Source organism: Cydia pomonella, chromosome 18 (assembly GCF_033807575.1).
Source record: "Cydia pomonella isolate Wapato2018A chromosome 18, ilCydPomo1, whole genome shotgun sequence".
Classification (NCBI taxonomy): domain Eukaryota; kingdom Metazoa; phylum Arthropoda; class Insecta; order Lepidoptera; family Tortricidae; genus Cydia; species Cydia pomonella.
This window is the reverse complement of record NC_084720.1, coordinates 9,196,694-9,213,584: the sequence shown is the minus strand read 5'-3', so window position 1 is coordinate 9,213,584 and position 16,891 is coordinate 9,196,694. Positions and strand designations below refer to the sequence as shown.

General features: G+C 39.4%; 1 protein-coding gene across 1 annotated transcript in view; it reads left to right on the top strand.

Moving 5' to 3' along the window:
* The window catches only part of LOC133527748 (cAMP-dependent protein kinase type II regulatory subunit), a 34,626-nt gene extending 21,242 nt beyond the window's left edge, over window positions 1–13,384 (top strand). The window contains exons 5-7 of the mRNA XM_061864898.1: window positions 2,727–2,898; window positions 4,985–5,074; window positions 9,788–13,384. Of these exons, the coding sequence (XP_061720882.1) occupies window positions 2,727–2,898; window positions 4,985–5,074; window positions 9,788–9,918 (393 nt within the window). The 3' untranslated portion in view covers window positions 9,919–13,384. The remainder of the gene's footprint in view (window positions 1–2,726; window positions 2,899–4,984; window positions 5,075–9,787) is intronic.
* Window positions 13,385–16,891: the final 3,507 nt, after the last annotated feature.

Here is a 16,891-nt window from a genome sequence, read left to right as displayed (position 1 = left end):
CAAGACCGTTTGTTAAAGTCCCTCTGTGGCTGTTCGTTATTTAGCAGTCGTGCAACTTCTTGATGTTCGGTTCTATTTCATTGGAAACTATATAATTACGGAGGAGGAAACATTCGAAAACGGAACCTCGTAGTCAAAGTATGTGAATAAACGAGCAAAACCGCTATGTTTACCTATAAACCATTACTAAAATCTTTACAGTGTTTGTAACGAATAGATATACCTTGATCGGTCTGCTGAATTGGATGTAATCTCAATAGTCTGGCACTAGGGAAAAAACGGTACTTACTATGGTGCGAATCCAGCTTTAGCGGTGTAACGCTGAACGGGAATGTGCGGCGTTTTTAACAAGATTTACTTTAGTCGTACGTGTGGTTATGTTTATGAGGTGTCATTAGATTACGCTCAACAAACTGTACTTCGTGAGACGGATAGAAAGATACTGCAGTGTGAAGCCAGCCTTATCAAACTAAGGCTGAACGGGAATGGGCGCTTCTAGCACGGATTACGTTAGTCGTACATGTGGTTGTGTTTATGAGGTGTCTTGAAATTACACTCAACAAACTGTACCCTTCCTACTTCGTCAGACGGATAGAAAGATCCTGCAGTGTGAAGCCAGCTTTATCAAACTAAGGTTGTACGGGAATGGGCGTTTGTAACAAGGTTTACTTTAGTCGTGCGTGTGGTTATGTTTATGACGTATCTTCTGACTTTGACCCAAATCTACAATTAGCTAATTTGCATGCATGTAGTTTAAACTTTACTCGTTTGTGGTTTTTACTGCTTTTTTACTTAGTAAAGTTGTTTCCTATAGATAAATTAAGTTATTTCACAGCGCCACAGCGGTCATGACATTATTTTTACGAAAATATACAAAAAAAACAACCTTGTTTTTGTGTAACAATAAATGTAGGCATCATAAAATGCGTTTTCATACAAACTTCATAGTAAGAAATAGTTTTGACATTGACAATAGTAGCTAGCTGATTTGTTTGGTTAGTAGGTATTAGTACGCTACCCTATTCTAATAATTCGAATTCTTGTTCCAAATAGATGCCCATCACGGATGAAAAACCCATAACAATGTCATGTAATAGTAGATTACGACAGTGCGGACATGAGCCACTCTATAAAAGTGTATATTCATTAATCATTGATATAACATTACAAAAGACATTTCGGGTTGACCGATGTTTATCACGTCACTCCGTTATCACTTGACTCTGATTTACACTAAGATTATTTCATTGATAACAAGTAACGTAATAACGTTTTTAATGTAATTGAGCTGAGGTGCGTGCTATTTTTATGACCTAGTTTAGTAACTGATCTCATTGGCACATAATACATCCCTATAGATAGGTCTTTCAATGTCCATGGCTATGATATTAAATTGGTAATCGACCGCATCGAGAAATATCGCGAATCGGATAGGTAAATATACTTACGATGAAAAAGTAACTTTAGGAATAAATCAAATTGTGTTTTGTGTTTTATTACGTAGACACACTACTATATATATACACGTGAATTTTAAACCGAAATATGCCATATATATTAAACAAACAGTCCTGCCTCCACCACTTTTCCTTGAAAGAAGGCCTTGTCACTTTTACTTTAATATATGACATCTATTGCAGTTTGTGATAAAGTAACTTTACTGTGCCATAATGGTGAAGACCGACTTGTAACATTTCGGTGTAATGTATATCGTAACAGTTTGAGCATTCGAATTCAGTATAGCGAGTCGAGTCAGTCGCTCGCAGCGTGCGCCGAGTGCCCACTCGGCTGTTAGTTTACAACCCAATACATGCAAACTGCGTACATGAATATGGTGCATATATGCATACTCGACCGCGGGAAGTGAGGGTTCGCCGAGTAATTGCAATGTAACTGCAAAGTTACAGATCTACCGCCAACACTTTATAATCTGGTTATTTGCATTGACTGTAGGATATAGACGCGGTTAAAATGTGCGGCGTACAAAGTTAATTCTGCGATAAAGATATCAATTTTATGGTAACTTAACTAATTCTAATTAAGATATAATTCCAAAATAAAATAGAAAATAATGTTAAGGGCAACTACTGTATCTTTTATCGTCTTACAGAAATTAACTCAAGTGACCATCTCTATATTCTCTATGTCAAATATATTGAATTATGTTTTGTTCCAATTACCGTTGAATGACTAAATTACTAGATAAATATTTATAAGAAACATGTCCATTTCGCTGCTTAAAATCGAACCCCGATTAGTAATAGGCACCGACAGCACAGAAGTAGGTCACAGGCCAGTGGACACAGTGGCACAGTGAACATATTCAACGTTTATTAAAGCGGTGATCAATATCCCCTTACGGTGGTTTACGTACATTATTTATATAAGATAAATAATACGCTCGCACGCGTAGCGATTACTAACAATGGTTCGATTTGTTCCGCTTGGTCTAATGATGTAATTAGTGCATTTGTTACGCGTTAGTAATGTGCATTGGTTGCGCTTTAACTAATAACTTGTTCGTAATTTACGTTTTTGTACGGTAGGACAATAAATCACTTGGCTCGTCTTGGCGGGGGATGCCCGTGCCCCCAGATTGGATCAAAAAACATTTTCAACGTATGCGTCCATGCGCTGCGCTAACCCTAACTTCTATAGTTAATACGTACGTCCCTTTTTTTTGCAGCTAAGTGTACATAGACTATAATTTATATTTGTTTCCACAGCCGTACGAGCGCGCCAACCTGGCCGACGCGCTGCTGCCGCGCACGCTGATCGACGGCGAGATGATCATCCGGCAGGGCGACACCGCCGACGGCATGTACTTCGTGGAGGACGGCTCCGTCAGCATCCGCATCGCGCGCGACGACGGCAACGAGCACGAGATCAAGCGCCTCGGTCAGTACTCAGTGCTCTCTGTACTAGTTAGTAGCTGACATCGGCAGGACTTGGCCGACGCATGTATGTACTTCGTAGAGGACGGCGCCGACTCTACTACTATTTACTAGCTTACTGTCGACAGAATCGGGGATCGGAAACCGGTATTTTTGTATGGGAACGAAAACGGTATTTTTTCGTTCTTTGTTAATTACTTCATTTCTAATTAGGCAATCTAATAATACGAAGTCGTTATCTGAAAACACAACTGAGTCCTACATTTAGAGTATAAAATAAACCGAAATATATGGTTATTTCGATGTTTTTGCAAAAAACCGGTTCCGATCTCTGGGCAGAACTCTGCCACAAATGTCACTAAGCTTATTCCTTACCTTTTCCCTTCACATTCACATCTTGCCTTCTAAATCGGTGTTCAAATGTCAATCTAGCAGGGATAAATAGAATTTGAGACCATATGGTACATAGTTTAAAAAATACTAAATATCTCTGGAAGCCGTCGCGGGATTTATGAATCAAATTATTATGAGCTCATGAAAACTTGCTTATACTTTCGATTAGTATTTTTCATTCATATTCTTTGTTTTCGCGTCAGTAAATAAATACATATGTTTTTATCTTCATTAATGCAGCAAATGTCAAACAGGAAAACATAATAAAATAATACTAATAATGGAAATAAAATCAAGTGACAAAATATAATAATAGTAGGTATGGCAAATCGTCATTACAACAATAGTAATAAAAAGCCGTTGACGTCATATATACAGGATGATTCAGGAGACGTGAGCAGGATCAAGCCTGCATATTCGGTAAATTATCAGCAACTGTTTCGTACCAGTATTTGTGAGATTAACGTTAATTTAATTTTTACTGTTCAAAAAAAAGAGTTTTATTTTATTTACGATATTTATGGTCACCCTCTTTGTTTTATCCATAATAAGTGACAAATTGAATGTCATCGGAGTCTGGTTACTTTTATAAAATCGTATCTCACTCAAGTGTGACATTTTATTTTCTTCATAATCAAAGTGCTGTCATAACGGTTAAAGAGGTTTTATCTTTGTTAATTAAGTGTTGTAGGGTGTCCATGATTGTAGATAATCAAATTTGTCCTTAAGAAAAAGTTAAATAACTGATAAAAAGCGTGATTGTTTTACTTAAATATGATGGTGAACGATTCATTAACATTTACTGATTGTGTAGGCTTAGTCCAGCTCACGATAAGTATTCGTAACCACTAGTTCCAGAAATCGTTATCATTAAAGGTTTTAATTTAGCTAATGATTCCGGTCCGTAAAGGAGCAATAACTTCTCGTAATGCGGCCAGGAAATTCCATTAGTTCTGGTCACAGGAAGACGTTAAAACTTCTACACGCGGCAACAATAAAATAAAGCTTCAAAGCACTTGTTTACCTCTGGCCATCCCTTTCGGTCATAGGCCGTATTGGATTTATGGAGACCGTGAGGTCACCAGACATAGAGTCAGACCAAGCTAAGTTGGCAACGATTTTGATAGCCTGTGCAAGTGTTAAGTAAACGTCATAACTTCACAGAAGTTTGTCGCTGTGTACAACAGCCCACCCTTTTTTTTTCTATTGTATTGTTAAAGTGGACGCAACTGAAACGAACAGTGGTGCTCTCATAGTAAATTATTGGAGCGCCAATTAGTTAATCATGAATAGTCTTTATATGCTCTCGGACCGCAATTACTAGCGATCTACCGCCTCAACCGTCTCAAATGCTTATTTATTAGGGGGCGTCTATTCATTGTGTAAGGCTTTATTTTTGTCAAGTAGTATTTGGAGGCTTGTGTCAGATTTCGCCATATTTTAGTCTAGAAAAATATTTTATTCTATGGCACTTTTGAACAATTTTTGCCAGAAATTACGTGATATTTGCCGAGACCTCTATCTTCCCTACGTGACATTTGGCTTGACCCCCCTGAACACCTCACGTAATAATAAGACGCCCCTTTATAAACATATCTCTTAGGTTTTTACACGAGCCAAAGTAGGTACTGTCTGTCTAAGTATTACGCGCATTTTTCGCGTATTGTAAATAATGTTCTCACGTGTAACACGCGCAGGCAAGGGCGGCTACTTCGGCGAGCTGGCGCTGGTGACCCACAAGCCGCGCGCCGCCTCCGCCTACGCCGTGGGGCCCGTCAAGCTTGCATGTGAGTAGAGTATAGCTCTTGGAAACGTGAGACTAACATCGCGAACCTCGTAACTCCATTACGGAGTAGCTGCATTAGCCAACACAACCAGCCAATAATAACAAATCCTTTCGGAGGCGATAACAGGTTTACGGCTTTAAGAGGGGGCTAATGCAAAATTGACTCTATAGAAAAAAAACACGAAAACAAGACTAATTTTCATTTATATATTGCTACCCTGCGTGCCATAACAGTTTAATTTTAGTATAATATTGCTAGTGATATATAGCCGAGAAATTTGACTAACATTTTTTTAATTAGAAGTATACTTCAGTTACAGAGTTACGAGTATTGAGGTAAAACCAAATCTTCCGTCGCAAGTTTCGCGTTGCGCGCTATATCTTTTGTTCCTTTCTAATTTCCTGGCTTTACGCCCCCTCTTAAGCGACGCATTGGACGAATGATGAATGGAACCCCACACGCAGATAAAAATAGTGTGGATATCGCATACAGAACTGATACATTTTGGCTAATCTAAGAGCAGGACACGTGATCAGAGGTGACTAGAGCATACTCATTGTCAGTAAACGGTCCGAAAGAGAGTATCAAACAAAAGAGCTGTATCTCACACTCGTTAACACGACGACCGGTCTGGCCTAGTGGATAGTGACCTTGTCTATGAAGCCGATGGTCCTGGGTTCGAATCCCGGTAAGGGCATTTATTTGTGTGATCAACACAGATATTTGTTCCTGAGTCATGGGTGTTTTCTATGTCGTCGCCTAGTACCCATAGCTTTAAAACTATGTATTTTTTGTAAGCTTTGCTTAGTTTGGGGCCAAATTGATATGTGTAAGATGTCCCCTGATATTTATTATTTATTATATTACTGCTTTCTGTCACGTTGGGATTGTTGTCGAAGGACGTCGTAAATTCTGTAATCAAAACGAGATGCAGTACTTCTACCTCCGTCGTGGAGATGAGAATTTACAATTTAAAATGGCACTGAAGGTTGTGTATATTGCCTCTCTCTACGCAATATTCTATAATAGTGAGAGTCAGAATAGCGGGTGTACCTAAATAAAATTAAATAAAAACCATACCATATTTTTGTACCTAATTTCACTAATTTATACTATATAGTACCTCCTTTAAAAAAAATTCTACCTCACGGTACTTAAAGTTATCACCAAACAACAGTACACCCGCCATCCTGACAGTCAGAATGGCGGGTGTACTTTATTACGCTATATTCCCGTGGTTTTTGGTAAATTCTACAAAAGCCAAATTTTTGTAACTTCATATTCAATTACAATATGAGCCATTTTATTTGGTAAAAAAGGCTAGGCGCCAGTTCAAAGAAATCTTCCTAAGAAAAATCATTTTTAAGACATGATTTTCTGAGTTATTTGAACTTAACAGATTAAACATTAAAGGTACTAATTCCTGGCGTAATAAAATTAATTGTACCTTAGCGTTTTTTCTTAAAAATGAGATCGATAACTTGAAAAATGATAACGCCTGCGAAATTGTAATAGCAAGCAAAATATAAAATGAGTAAAAATTGGAAACCACAAATAAAATGGCTTATATTATAATTGAATATGAAGGTGCAAAAATTTGGCTTTTATAGAATTTATCAATAACCACGGAAACATAGCGTAATAAAGTACACCCGCCATTCTGAATGTCAGGATGGCGGGTGTACTGTTTTTTGATGATAACTTTGTGTACCGTGAGGTAAAATTTTTTTGAACGGAGGTACTAAATAGTACAAATTAGGTACAAAAATATGGTATGCTTTTCATTTATTTTTATTTAAAATTAAAACAAGAAATATTACTTTGCTAATCCGCGAGAAAATAACGTGTTAGTCAATCAGGGCTAACCCGTTATACTTACTTGCGTATTTTTACATGCAATTAATGTTCCCACCCTCCCACCGCAAAAATAAATACGCAAATAAATATAACAACCCACCACCAAAAGTACAAAACTCGACACGTGTTTCGCCTCTCTACGAGGCATCCTCAGGAGATGCTGGAGTTGTTGTTGACGGTCTGACACCCGACAACTGACTGAGCTGTCTAGAACGGTCGGCCATATTTATACCTTGACCAGTCCCCCTACTGTGCAAGTGTGAGTGAGATGGAAAAATTCGTAATAACGGCGATGACGCAACATTCAACTGTTCGTTAAGAATCATCCCCCTATTGTTGTACCTAATTATTTCCAACTGTTCCAGAACACTCAAACGCAATCCTTTCTCGCAAACATGTAAAATATCAAAAGACACTCACTGATTGACTAACACGTTATTTTCTCGCGGATTAGCAAAGTAATATTTCTTGTTTTAATTAGCATGGATTTCCGCAAAGTAACGCCTGATTCTATTAATTATTTTTATTTAGGTACACCCGCCATTCTGACTCTCATCTATAATAGAGCTAGGGAGTTAGCTCAGACTAATTCGTTCATTACCTGTATAAAGTCTTAACAACTCAACTTAATTATTAAACCAAAGACCAATCGACATGGCCAATTACTATTTTTTACCTTTATTTAAAACACCTTGCCTTTATAGATTTGTAAAAACCGGTTATTGATGATAATTGCCTTCATTAAAAAAAGATGTTACTGTTATTGGTGTCCATGAATTGCTCTCGGCGTGGTCATTTACATTACAGCAACAACTAGAGGGTGTTCTGAGAACAGGAATTAGTAGATCGGAAAATTAAAATAATTTTGGAAAATTATTGAATCTTTCCAAGATCAATTTATGAGAAAAGTTTTAAATAATTAGCTCCGAGTTAATCCAAAAATGATTGCAGCCATTACTTTCTTTAGAAGTGCCAATAGGGCAAAGCGAAAGAAAACGGAGGTATACGGGTGTTTCATTATAAATCAATTAGGGCTTTTACACTGTTTTATCCGGCGACTCATCCAGGATTTGTACAGCCTTTCTATGTCTAATCGCCGGACCAATGCAGCAGTGAGAAAAGGCCTTAACCCTAACACAATTATCACACTGATTAGGATCTGCACCGTATATTGTGTTGTCCCGCTCGGGCACCGGAGCGGACTGCGGATCGGGATCCGTGAAGACCGTCTAAGCCATAACTTAATCAAACGACGTCAATACACTTGTGCTTAAACGTAACGATAATACCTGTCCACTGCCGCAAAGGGACTGTTGAACTCCGGCTTGACAGCTGTCAATTACCGTCATTTGGCCGCTGTCCGAGATGATTGCCGGGCGGACGCGCTCCGGCCGAGTAATTGGCCGGCGAATGACGACGTGTCTGAATGAAATACGGCTTACCTTGCGAGCTGTTTACCGACGAATTATAGTACACTCCGCGGAGCTTATTTTGTCTGTAAAGAGACTAAAATAGATTGCGACTTATCTAAGTACGGTCAGTAACATAAATAGTCATAGTAGGAGATACACACATTGCAAGTACGTTACGCCTAGGATAATTGCGTACGGACAGGAACATTTTTTTTTCTGTTATTTCATCGTATGATATATGAAATGAAAGCGTATTTTATATATAATGTAAATAAAGTATATTTATAAAAAAAACTGTAATACGGTTGCCTTATAAAAAAATTGGTCCCGTCCATGGTTGCCCGGATTAACCGATTTTTATGTTTGCAATGTGTCAATGTGAATATTACCTATAATGTATTTTTTATCGCAAATAAATAACAGATGAGAGCCGATATTCCTTATAACGTATCTTAGACATCAGCATGTCGAAAGACGACTGCGCATATAACTTGTGTGTGTTGTGTTGTTGTTGTTAACAAGGACTGGCCGTACGCCGCCATCATCTAACGGTTCTCAGCAATCTGGATCAGTCTTCCTTGTTGGGGACCTTCTTTTGCCGGCCTGTAGGTTCGTGGTCGCCTTATAAGAACCTTTCTTCCCCAACGGCCATCGGTTCTACAAGAAACCAGCCCACTGCCACTGAAATTGTTTGCTTGCCACTTGAATAGGGACATTTCCAATTCTCTCTCGAAAGAGAAACTCCGAGCATAGCTCATAACATAACGTAATTTACATATGTACTGAAATGCGAACATGAGATCCAGAACTATTATCGACCATAGGAATATTTTTACAACCCACTTCACCCGATTCGCTTTATATGATGTCTAGTGTACTTAGTCTAAGAATGGAATACGAAGTATGCGCGGAATGAGCGATAGCGCCGCCCAACGCGCTTGTGCCAACCGTCCCAAACGATTTGATTTAATGATAAAAACTGCTCCTACGTCTTAGCCGCATATTCTGTTTGATCTTTGATTGACTACTCTTCTAGAAACAGTTGTGATGCTTCAACATCGCTCGAATGTTACGACCGCTCCGACAGGGTTGAAATGGCTAGAATTTGTTTAAAATTATTAAGCGCTTTATTGATAGTATTTCTTATTGGGGTGTATATAGCGATCATTTCTTACTAATGAGCGGAGCCAGAAAGACGAATGTCTTCTGCTGTATCATATTATGTCTGAGCGCCGTGTCCTTGGACCGTATTACGCCTGCATGTCATTTCAAGCGCCATCGTAATAGATTGACTCTCTGAAGCGCACACTTTCGTTTTCTCTGCACTTGGAACATTTTTAAATAATATTGTCAATGAATATCAGTGGTGTAAAATCACCTTAACGGTTAAAAAAGATCATTTAAAGTAATATATAGATTATAATAAATTTTGTTTGTGTTCCAGTCCTGGACGTGGAGACGTTCGAGCGGCTGCTGGGCCCGTGCATGGAGATCATGAAGCGCAACATCGACGACTACGAGGAGCAGCTGGTGAAGCTGTTCGGCGACAAGTCCAACCTCACCGACGTGCGATGAACGCGCCAAGCCGCCCCTTCCAAACCGAACACACCGTAATCTTGCATCCCTTACCCACACCCTCCCTCGAGATCACGCTGTCCCTGTCCCCCGTCCCTGCTTGACGCAGGTCAGGTCCGGTACCGAGACGGGCTGCTCCTTCTTCCACTGGTCGTTAATCTTTTATATTAGTAAGCCTCTTATCCTTTCCGCGTTCGTAAGGAAGATAGCGTGATCTCGATACATTTTGAAGAGTCCGTTTTGTGCTCATCGAGCTCGCTTGACGCTTGTGTAATAATTTATATTTTCGCTTAACCGCTACTAATGTTCGTTGGGACGAGGTACAAAATTTGATAGCAAAATATACTTTGATTTGTTAAAAAAATCAGTGCCATGTTGATTGAGTAATTTAATAATGTATCGTGGTATAATAGATTACGAGTTGAATGGAAGGGGAGACGACGAACAGACGAGCGCTCAACGATATTGCATTGATACAAAAATACGCTTATTTTAGATAGAGAACTGCCTTAGTAGCTATGTAAATTTAAGGAACAGTCGCGAGCGGCAGGACCAGGGCGGTCGCAAGAAACTCACTGGCGAAGGATACTGTCCAGTCAAATGTTCCAGTGAACTGATTAATCAACAATATCATCGATCTAACTTATAATGACCAAAAATCGTTTTAAGATTTTATTTCAAGCATTGCTCACGTTAATGTGCCATAAAATTTATGTGACCTTTGGTATTGGGTTGGTATTAAAATTGTAACTAGATTAAAGTACACTTTGTCAGTGTTTTCGACGACCGCCGACTAGCGAAGAGATCAGACTGTGACGGGGACAAGGCAATAGTGTAATATTGTATCGAGGGTATATTGGACGATTGACGTTGGCAATGCAATACTTTTCGGCGCTCGATCGTGTCTCAACTAAAGTTGCGATTTTATCTACAGCTGTCGCAGTTTTTTATTAATATTTAAGATATTTTCACTGACACGGGCTTTTCTGGATATACCTGTAGGTAAAGTAACTAGTATAATTTTATTCGTGATTAGATCAAATCTACTCACATACTATATTTATTTATGTTATCTCTGTTAATGTATTCTACTACTTTTGTGTAGTGTATGTATATTGAGAACGTATATCGCGTGGTTCGGATATTGAATGCCAAATTAAAGTAGTGACACGTGTGTAATTGTTACGGAAAATGCGAATTTAAAAGTATCACTTGGGCTATTCAATATTGTAAAGTGAGAGGTCACTGGACCCGTAGCGATCGGAAGTCGTGGTCGTATCAGAACTATATTTTATTTTACAAACATGAACATAATATTATATTATTTGTAAAAAGATCGTGAAGGGAGATAATTATTTTTGTGTTCAGTTTTGTGTTGAGGTTTTTTGTAGTAGCGAGTTCCTATTGTTTTGTTTTGCTCATTAACATTTTACGTGAAAGATCTGAGGTATGTCAACTGGACCGAGGCTCGGTTGCTGACACAGGAGAATGCAAATGTCGCCTTGCGAATAAGAAATATATTGATGAATCAAGACGAACGCTAAACACGACCACGTGTCGTGCGCGGCGTGGCCGCGGCAGCACAAGTAACCCTCAGGTAAAATTCCAGTATTATAAATTAAAATTAGAAAATTGTACAACCTTATTTCTAAATCCAGCCAAAGTAGTGGAATGCGTAAAGATCATCATGTGTGTAGCACTAAATTTTAATAATTAAGTCTATGTTTACGTAGCTGTTAGTTTGGTCACTTATTATTGTAATTAAATATCGGTAGACTAGGTGAACGAGCATAGACGTTAAATCCTGAGGGGCGAGGATGTGCCGGTTTGATGCCATGTGCTAAATGTACAAATTTATTTCTGCTGCCATAGAAGATTGATTATGTTGTTTTATTTAATTGAAGAATTTACTAATGAATTATAATGTTAATAATTTTATTTTGATTGTTAGATAATCATATTAGCTATTTTCAGAGCTTTTATATTAAATTTGTCGATAAGATTTTTTAAATTGCGTCTCTGTCCCGTGCTTTTAGCTTTCGTTAACTGGTCTGTCATCATTTGAACTTGTTTCGATATAGCTTTATACATTCCCATGTTGCTGTTTGACATAGTATGATTATAATATTTATAATGCAATATTTTATTTAGTTTTTATTGTTACAATTTTAATTTATTTGTTCATCAATATGATCAATGAAGAGGGCAAAATTCTCACTTCAAGTGCCTATTTTCATACAAACAACAATCAGGAAACAACAAGCCTTTCTCACTAACAACTAAATGTTAATCTCGTGTTTTGACTTCTTAAACTGCCTTTTTCTATGTGAAATGTGTTGTGAGATATGTGTATTAAGTGCCATCAGATATAACTACTGACCAATTCTTTTAATAAGTACAATAATCCAATTTGTACCCTTGTTCTCATACTGAGATTTTCATCGATAGACATGACAAACATTTATACATGGTTGTATAAACCGTGCATAAAATACTTTTATATGACAGTTTGATTGTACGTAGTCCCGGAGTATTAAAAGTTTCGGTCTTTAGTAGCTCCAGTGGATCGTGCGCGTGTGTGAGTGTGACGGCACTGAGTTCCCTTCTGTGGTACATTACGATGTTTGATATTCCCGTGTACCGTGTATAACGTTGTGTTTGTTACCTGTACAGGTGGGCGTTGCGTCACGACATGTGTCTGTGTGTCCCCGGTGTATCAGACCCAGTAGCTGTTAATTAATAGTATTGTGCAATAACTAATTACTGTCATTTATCTATGTCGTTTTACATCAATATCATGTGTTACATTTTATGTCAGTGTGGAATTTATTTATAGATTTTAATAAATCATAGTATACTTAAGATATAAATCTTTCTCTTTATACTGATGTCTAAAACGCGCATTCTTATTAGCATCGCATCAGTGTACTAAATGTACAAAATAGCTACGAGTGAATATTCGGTTTCTTGGAGATTTGAATCCAATATAATGGGCTCGCAGTACATATGGATTACTTGCACAAATACAACTGGACGAATGGAGATGTCTCGATTCTGTTGTCTTCCACGGGACGCGCAGAGGACGGCCGCGTCTCCGAGCCGGTCGCCGATCTCCGGCATTCTAATGTTAAATTGGAATTAAATACGCTTAACCGTAGCGTAATTTTTATAAATTACTAGTCATTGGTGTCTAATGTAGATTTGTAACCTGACAGCACGTTGAAATTTGGAGCCTATTCCATATCTTCACATTAGCTGTAAGTTGTCATACCTGTTCCATGAAAGTAAAGCATATCAGCGCGGCGCTCGCCGTCTCCTCATGTTTAAATATTATTGCACCACATACGGTAGCCAGTTGAAAACTAGTGCCGCTTTTCCCACGTCATGAGCTTACCCTGTACATTTATAAAAATTATGTATCGTAAAATGTTAGAAAACTGGATTATATTTGTTTGTAGATCTAAAAGTGTTGTTTAATTACCGTAGTCGTATCCCAAAGGCCAAATCCCTTGATCCTTATGCTTTTATATTATATCACATCTATCCATCCTATCACCCATCACCACAATTTAAAGCCCAATGTGATAATATACACATTAATTACGAATTAACCGGAATAAAGTCCAAGACAAATCTTTTCTTATAAGTCCACAGCTAATGTAGATGGCGCTGTACGCCTCAGGTGTGGTAATTCTGGTTGTCAATAGTTGAACCACAAGAGAAGAGTCATAGAATGTATTGATTCCCTTGTATTCTTAACGCACAAATTAGTTGCTGACACGGACAAAAGTTAAAAATCGTGACGTGAAGTCCAATAGTCTCGCTGCTTGCCCACCACCAAAAGAACTAATGGCTAGAATACATCTAGTATTTAAACTGGATCAGGCATGAGTGGTGGGGGGAAACGGCAGAACGGGGTCTTATGACTCTTATGAGCCCTTATTCCTTGGAGCGTTCTCCGATTTCACGAAATAACGCTCGATAGATGGCGTTGGCGCTCGGTACGCGAGCGCCGGCAACGCGACGCGCGTTTCAATGCAGACTAGAATAATCTTGATAGTTTTCAATATAATTTCAAGCAACTTTAATTTTAGTGTTATATGATATCATATGGATTTTTTTTATGTACACTACTACTAAGTGTACAGACTACAGAGTGTACTATAACCCTTGCTCTTTATTCTGTCTCTTTCACACCAATGGAAAATGAAAAAGTTTGTAAATGACTGCAGGTATAAATAAAGTATATTAGTGCGATAGAGAGACAGATAGTGTTTCGTTGTCGTGACGTAAAAGATTGTCATGTTGGCTATGCACCCATGGCGCCTAGCCAACATAACAATCGTTTGCGCATGTTAGTGCGATAGAAAGACAGATAGTGTTTCGTTGTCGTATCGTAAGCGATTGGCATGTTGGCCACACACTTGCTTGGTGCCTAGCCAAAATACCAATCTTTTACGTATATTAGTGCGATAGAGAGACAGTAGTGTTTCGTTGTCGTATCGTAAACGATTGGCATGTTGGCTACGCACCCATGATACCTAGCCAAGAAGCCAATCGATTGCACATATTAGTGCGATAGAGAGACAGATAGTGTTTCCTTGACGTATCGTAAACTTTTGGCATGGTGGCTACGCACCCATGCTGCCTAGTCAAGATGCCAATCGTTTGCGCACATTAGTGCTATAGAGTTTCAGTTTTATTTGAAATCACGTTAGGGTTTGTGTTATTATTTTTGACCCGAATGAAGTCCATCCAGGTTCTCATGATGGAGTCAGGAGTTGGTCACCAGGAGGCCTACCGCGAACCACGTTCGACGTGTTGCCTCTCTGTCGCACTTGTAAATTCGTACGTAAGTGTGATAGGGAGGTAACTCGTCGAACGTGGTTCGCGGTAGGCCCTCTGAACTCCTAATGTATTCATTATAATTCCATCGTGTTTGGGCTCAAAAGATTTGCCCTGACGAACACCATCGATCTAGATGAGGTCCAGGGTCTCATGACGGAATCAGGAGTTGGTCACCAGAACTCCCCAGAACTCCTAATCTACTCATCATAACTCCATCGTGTTTGGGCTCAATAGATTTACCCTGACGAGTACCGTCGATCTAAATGAGGTCCGGGGTCTCATGCTGGAGTCAGGAGTTGGTCACCAGAACTCCTAATCTACTCATCATAATTCCATCGTGTTTGGGCTCAATAGATTTGCCCTGACGAGTACCATCGATCTAAATGAGGTTCAGGGTCTTATGATGGAGTCAGGAGTTGGTCACCATAATTCCTAATCTACTCATCATAACTCCATCGTGTTTGGGCTCAATAGAGTTGCCCTGACGAGCACCATCAATCTATATGAGGTCCAGGGCCTCATGATGGAGTCAGGAGTTGGTGCTAGAACTCCTAATCTACTCATTATAGATGCATCGTGTTTGGGCTCAATAGATTTACCCCGACAAGCACCATCAATCTAGTTGAAGTCCGCGATCTCATGATGGAGTCAGGAGTTGGTCATTTGAACTCCTAATCTACTCATTATAATTCCATCGTGTTTGGGCTCCATAGATTTGCCCTGACGAGCACCATCAACCTATCTTCGATCTATCGAAATCTTTTGAGCCCAAACACGATGTAATTATAATGAGTAGATTAGGAGTTCTAGTGACCAACTCCTGACTCCATCATGAGACCCTGGACCTCATCTAGGTCGATGGTGTTCGTCAGGGCAAATCTTTTGAGCCCAAACACGATGGAGTTATGATGAGTAGGTTAGGAGTTCTGGTGACCAACTCCTGACTCCAGCATGAGACCCCGGACCTCATCTAGATCGATGGTGCTCGTCAGGGCAAATCTTTTGAGCCCAAACACGATGGAATTATAATGAGTAGATTAGGAGTTCTAGTGACCAACTCCTGACTCCATCATGAAACCCTGGACTTTATCTAGATTGATGGTGCTCGTCAGGGCAAATCTATTGAGCCCAAACACGATGAGGTTATGATGAGTAGTTTAGGAGTTCTGGTGACCAACTCCTGACTCCATCATGAGACCCTGGACCTCATCTAGATCGATGGTGTTCATCAGGGCAAATCTATTGAGCCCAAACACGATGGAGTTATGATGAGTAGATTAGGAGTTCTGGTGACCAACTCCTGACTCCATCATGAGACCCTGAACCTCATTTAGATCGATGGTGCTCGTCAGGGCAAATCTATTGAGCCCAAACACGATGGAGTTATGATGAGTACATTAGGAGTTCTGGTGACCAACTCCTGACTCCATCATGAGACCCTGGACCTCATCTAGATCGATGGTGTTCGTCAGGGCAAATCTATTGAGCCCAAACACGATGGAGTTATGATGAGTAGATTAGGAGTTCTAATGACCAACTCCTGACTCAATCATGAGACCCTGGACCTCATCTAGATTGATGGTGCTCGTCAGGGCAACTCTATTGAGCCCAAACACGTTGAGGTTATGATGAGTAGATTAGGAGTTCTGGTGACCAACTCTTGACTCCATCATGAGACCCTGGACCTCATCTAGATCTATGGTGCTCGTCAGGGCAAATCTTTTGAGCCCAAACACGATGGAATTATAATGAGTAGATTAGGAGTTCTAGTGACCAACTCCTTACTCCATCATGAGACCCTGGACTTTATCTAGATTGATGGTGCTCGTCAGGGCAAATGTATTGAGCCCAAACACGATGGAGTTATGATAAGTAGATTAAGAGTCCTGGTGACCAACTCCTGACTCCATCATGAGACCCTGGACCTCATCTAGATCGATGGTGTTCGTCAGGGCAAATCTTTTGAGCCCAAACACGATGGGATTATAATGAGTAGATTAGGAGTTCTGGTGACCAACTCCTGACTCCATCATGAGAACTTGGACTTCATCCGGGTCAAAAATAATAATGCAAACCCTAACGTAATTTCAAGTAAAAATGCGTTTTTCAGAAAATCGCCGCAAAA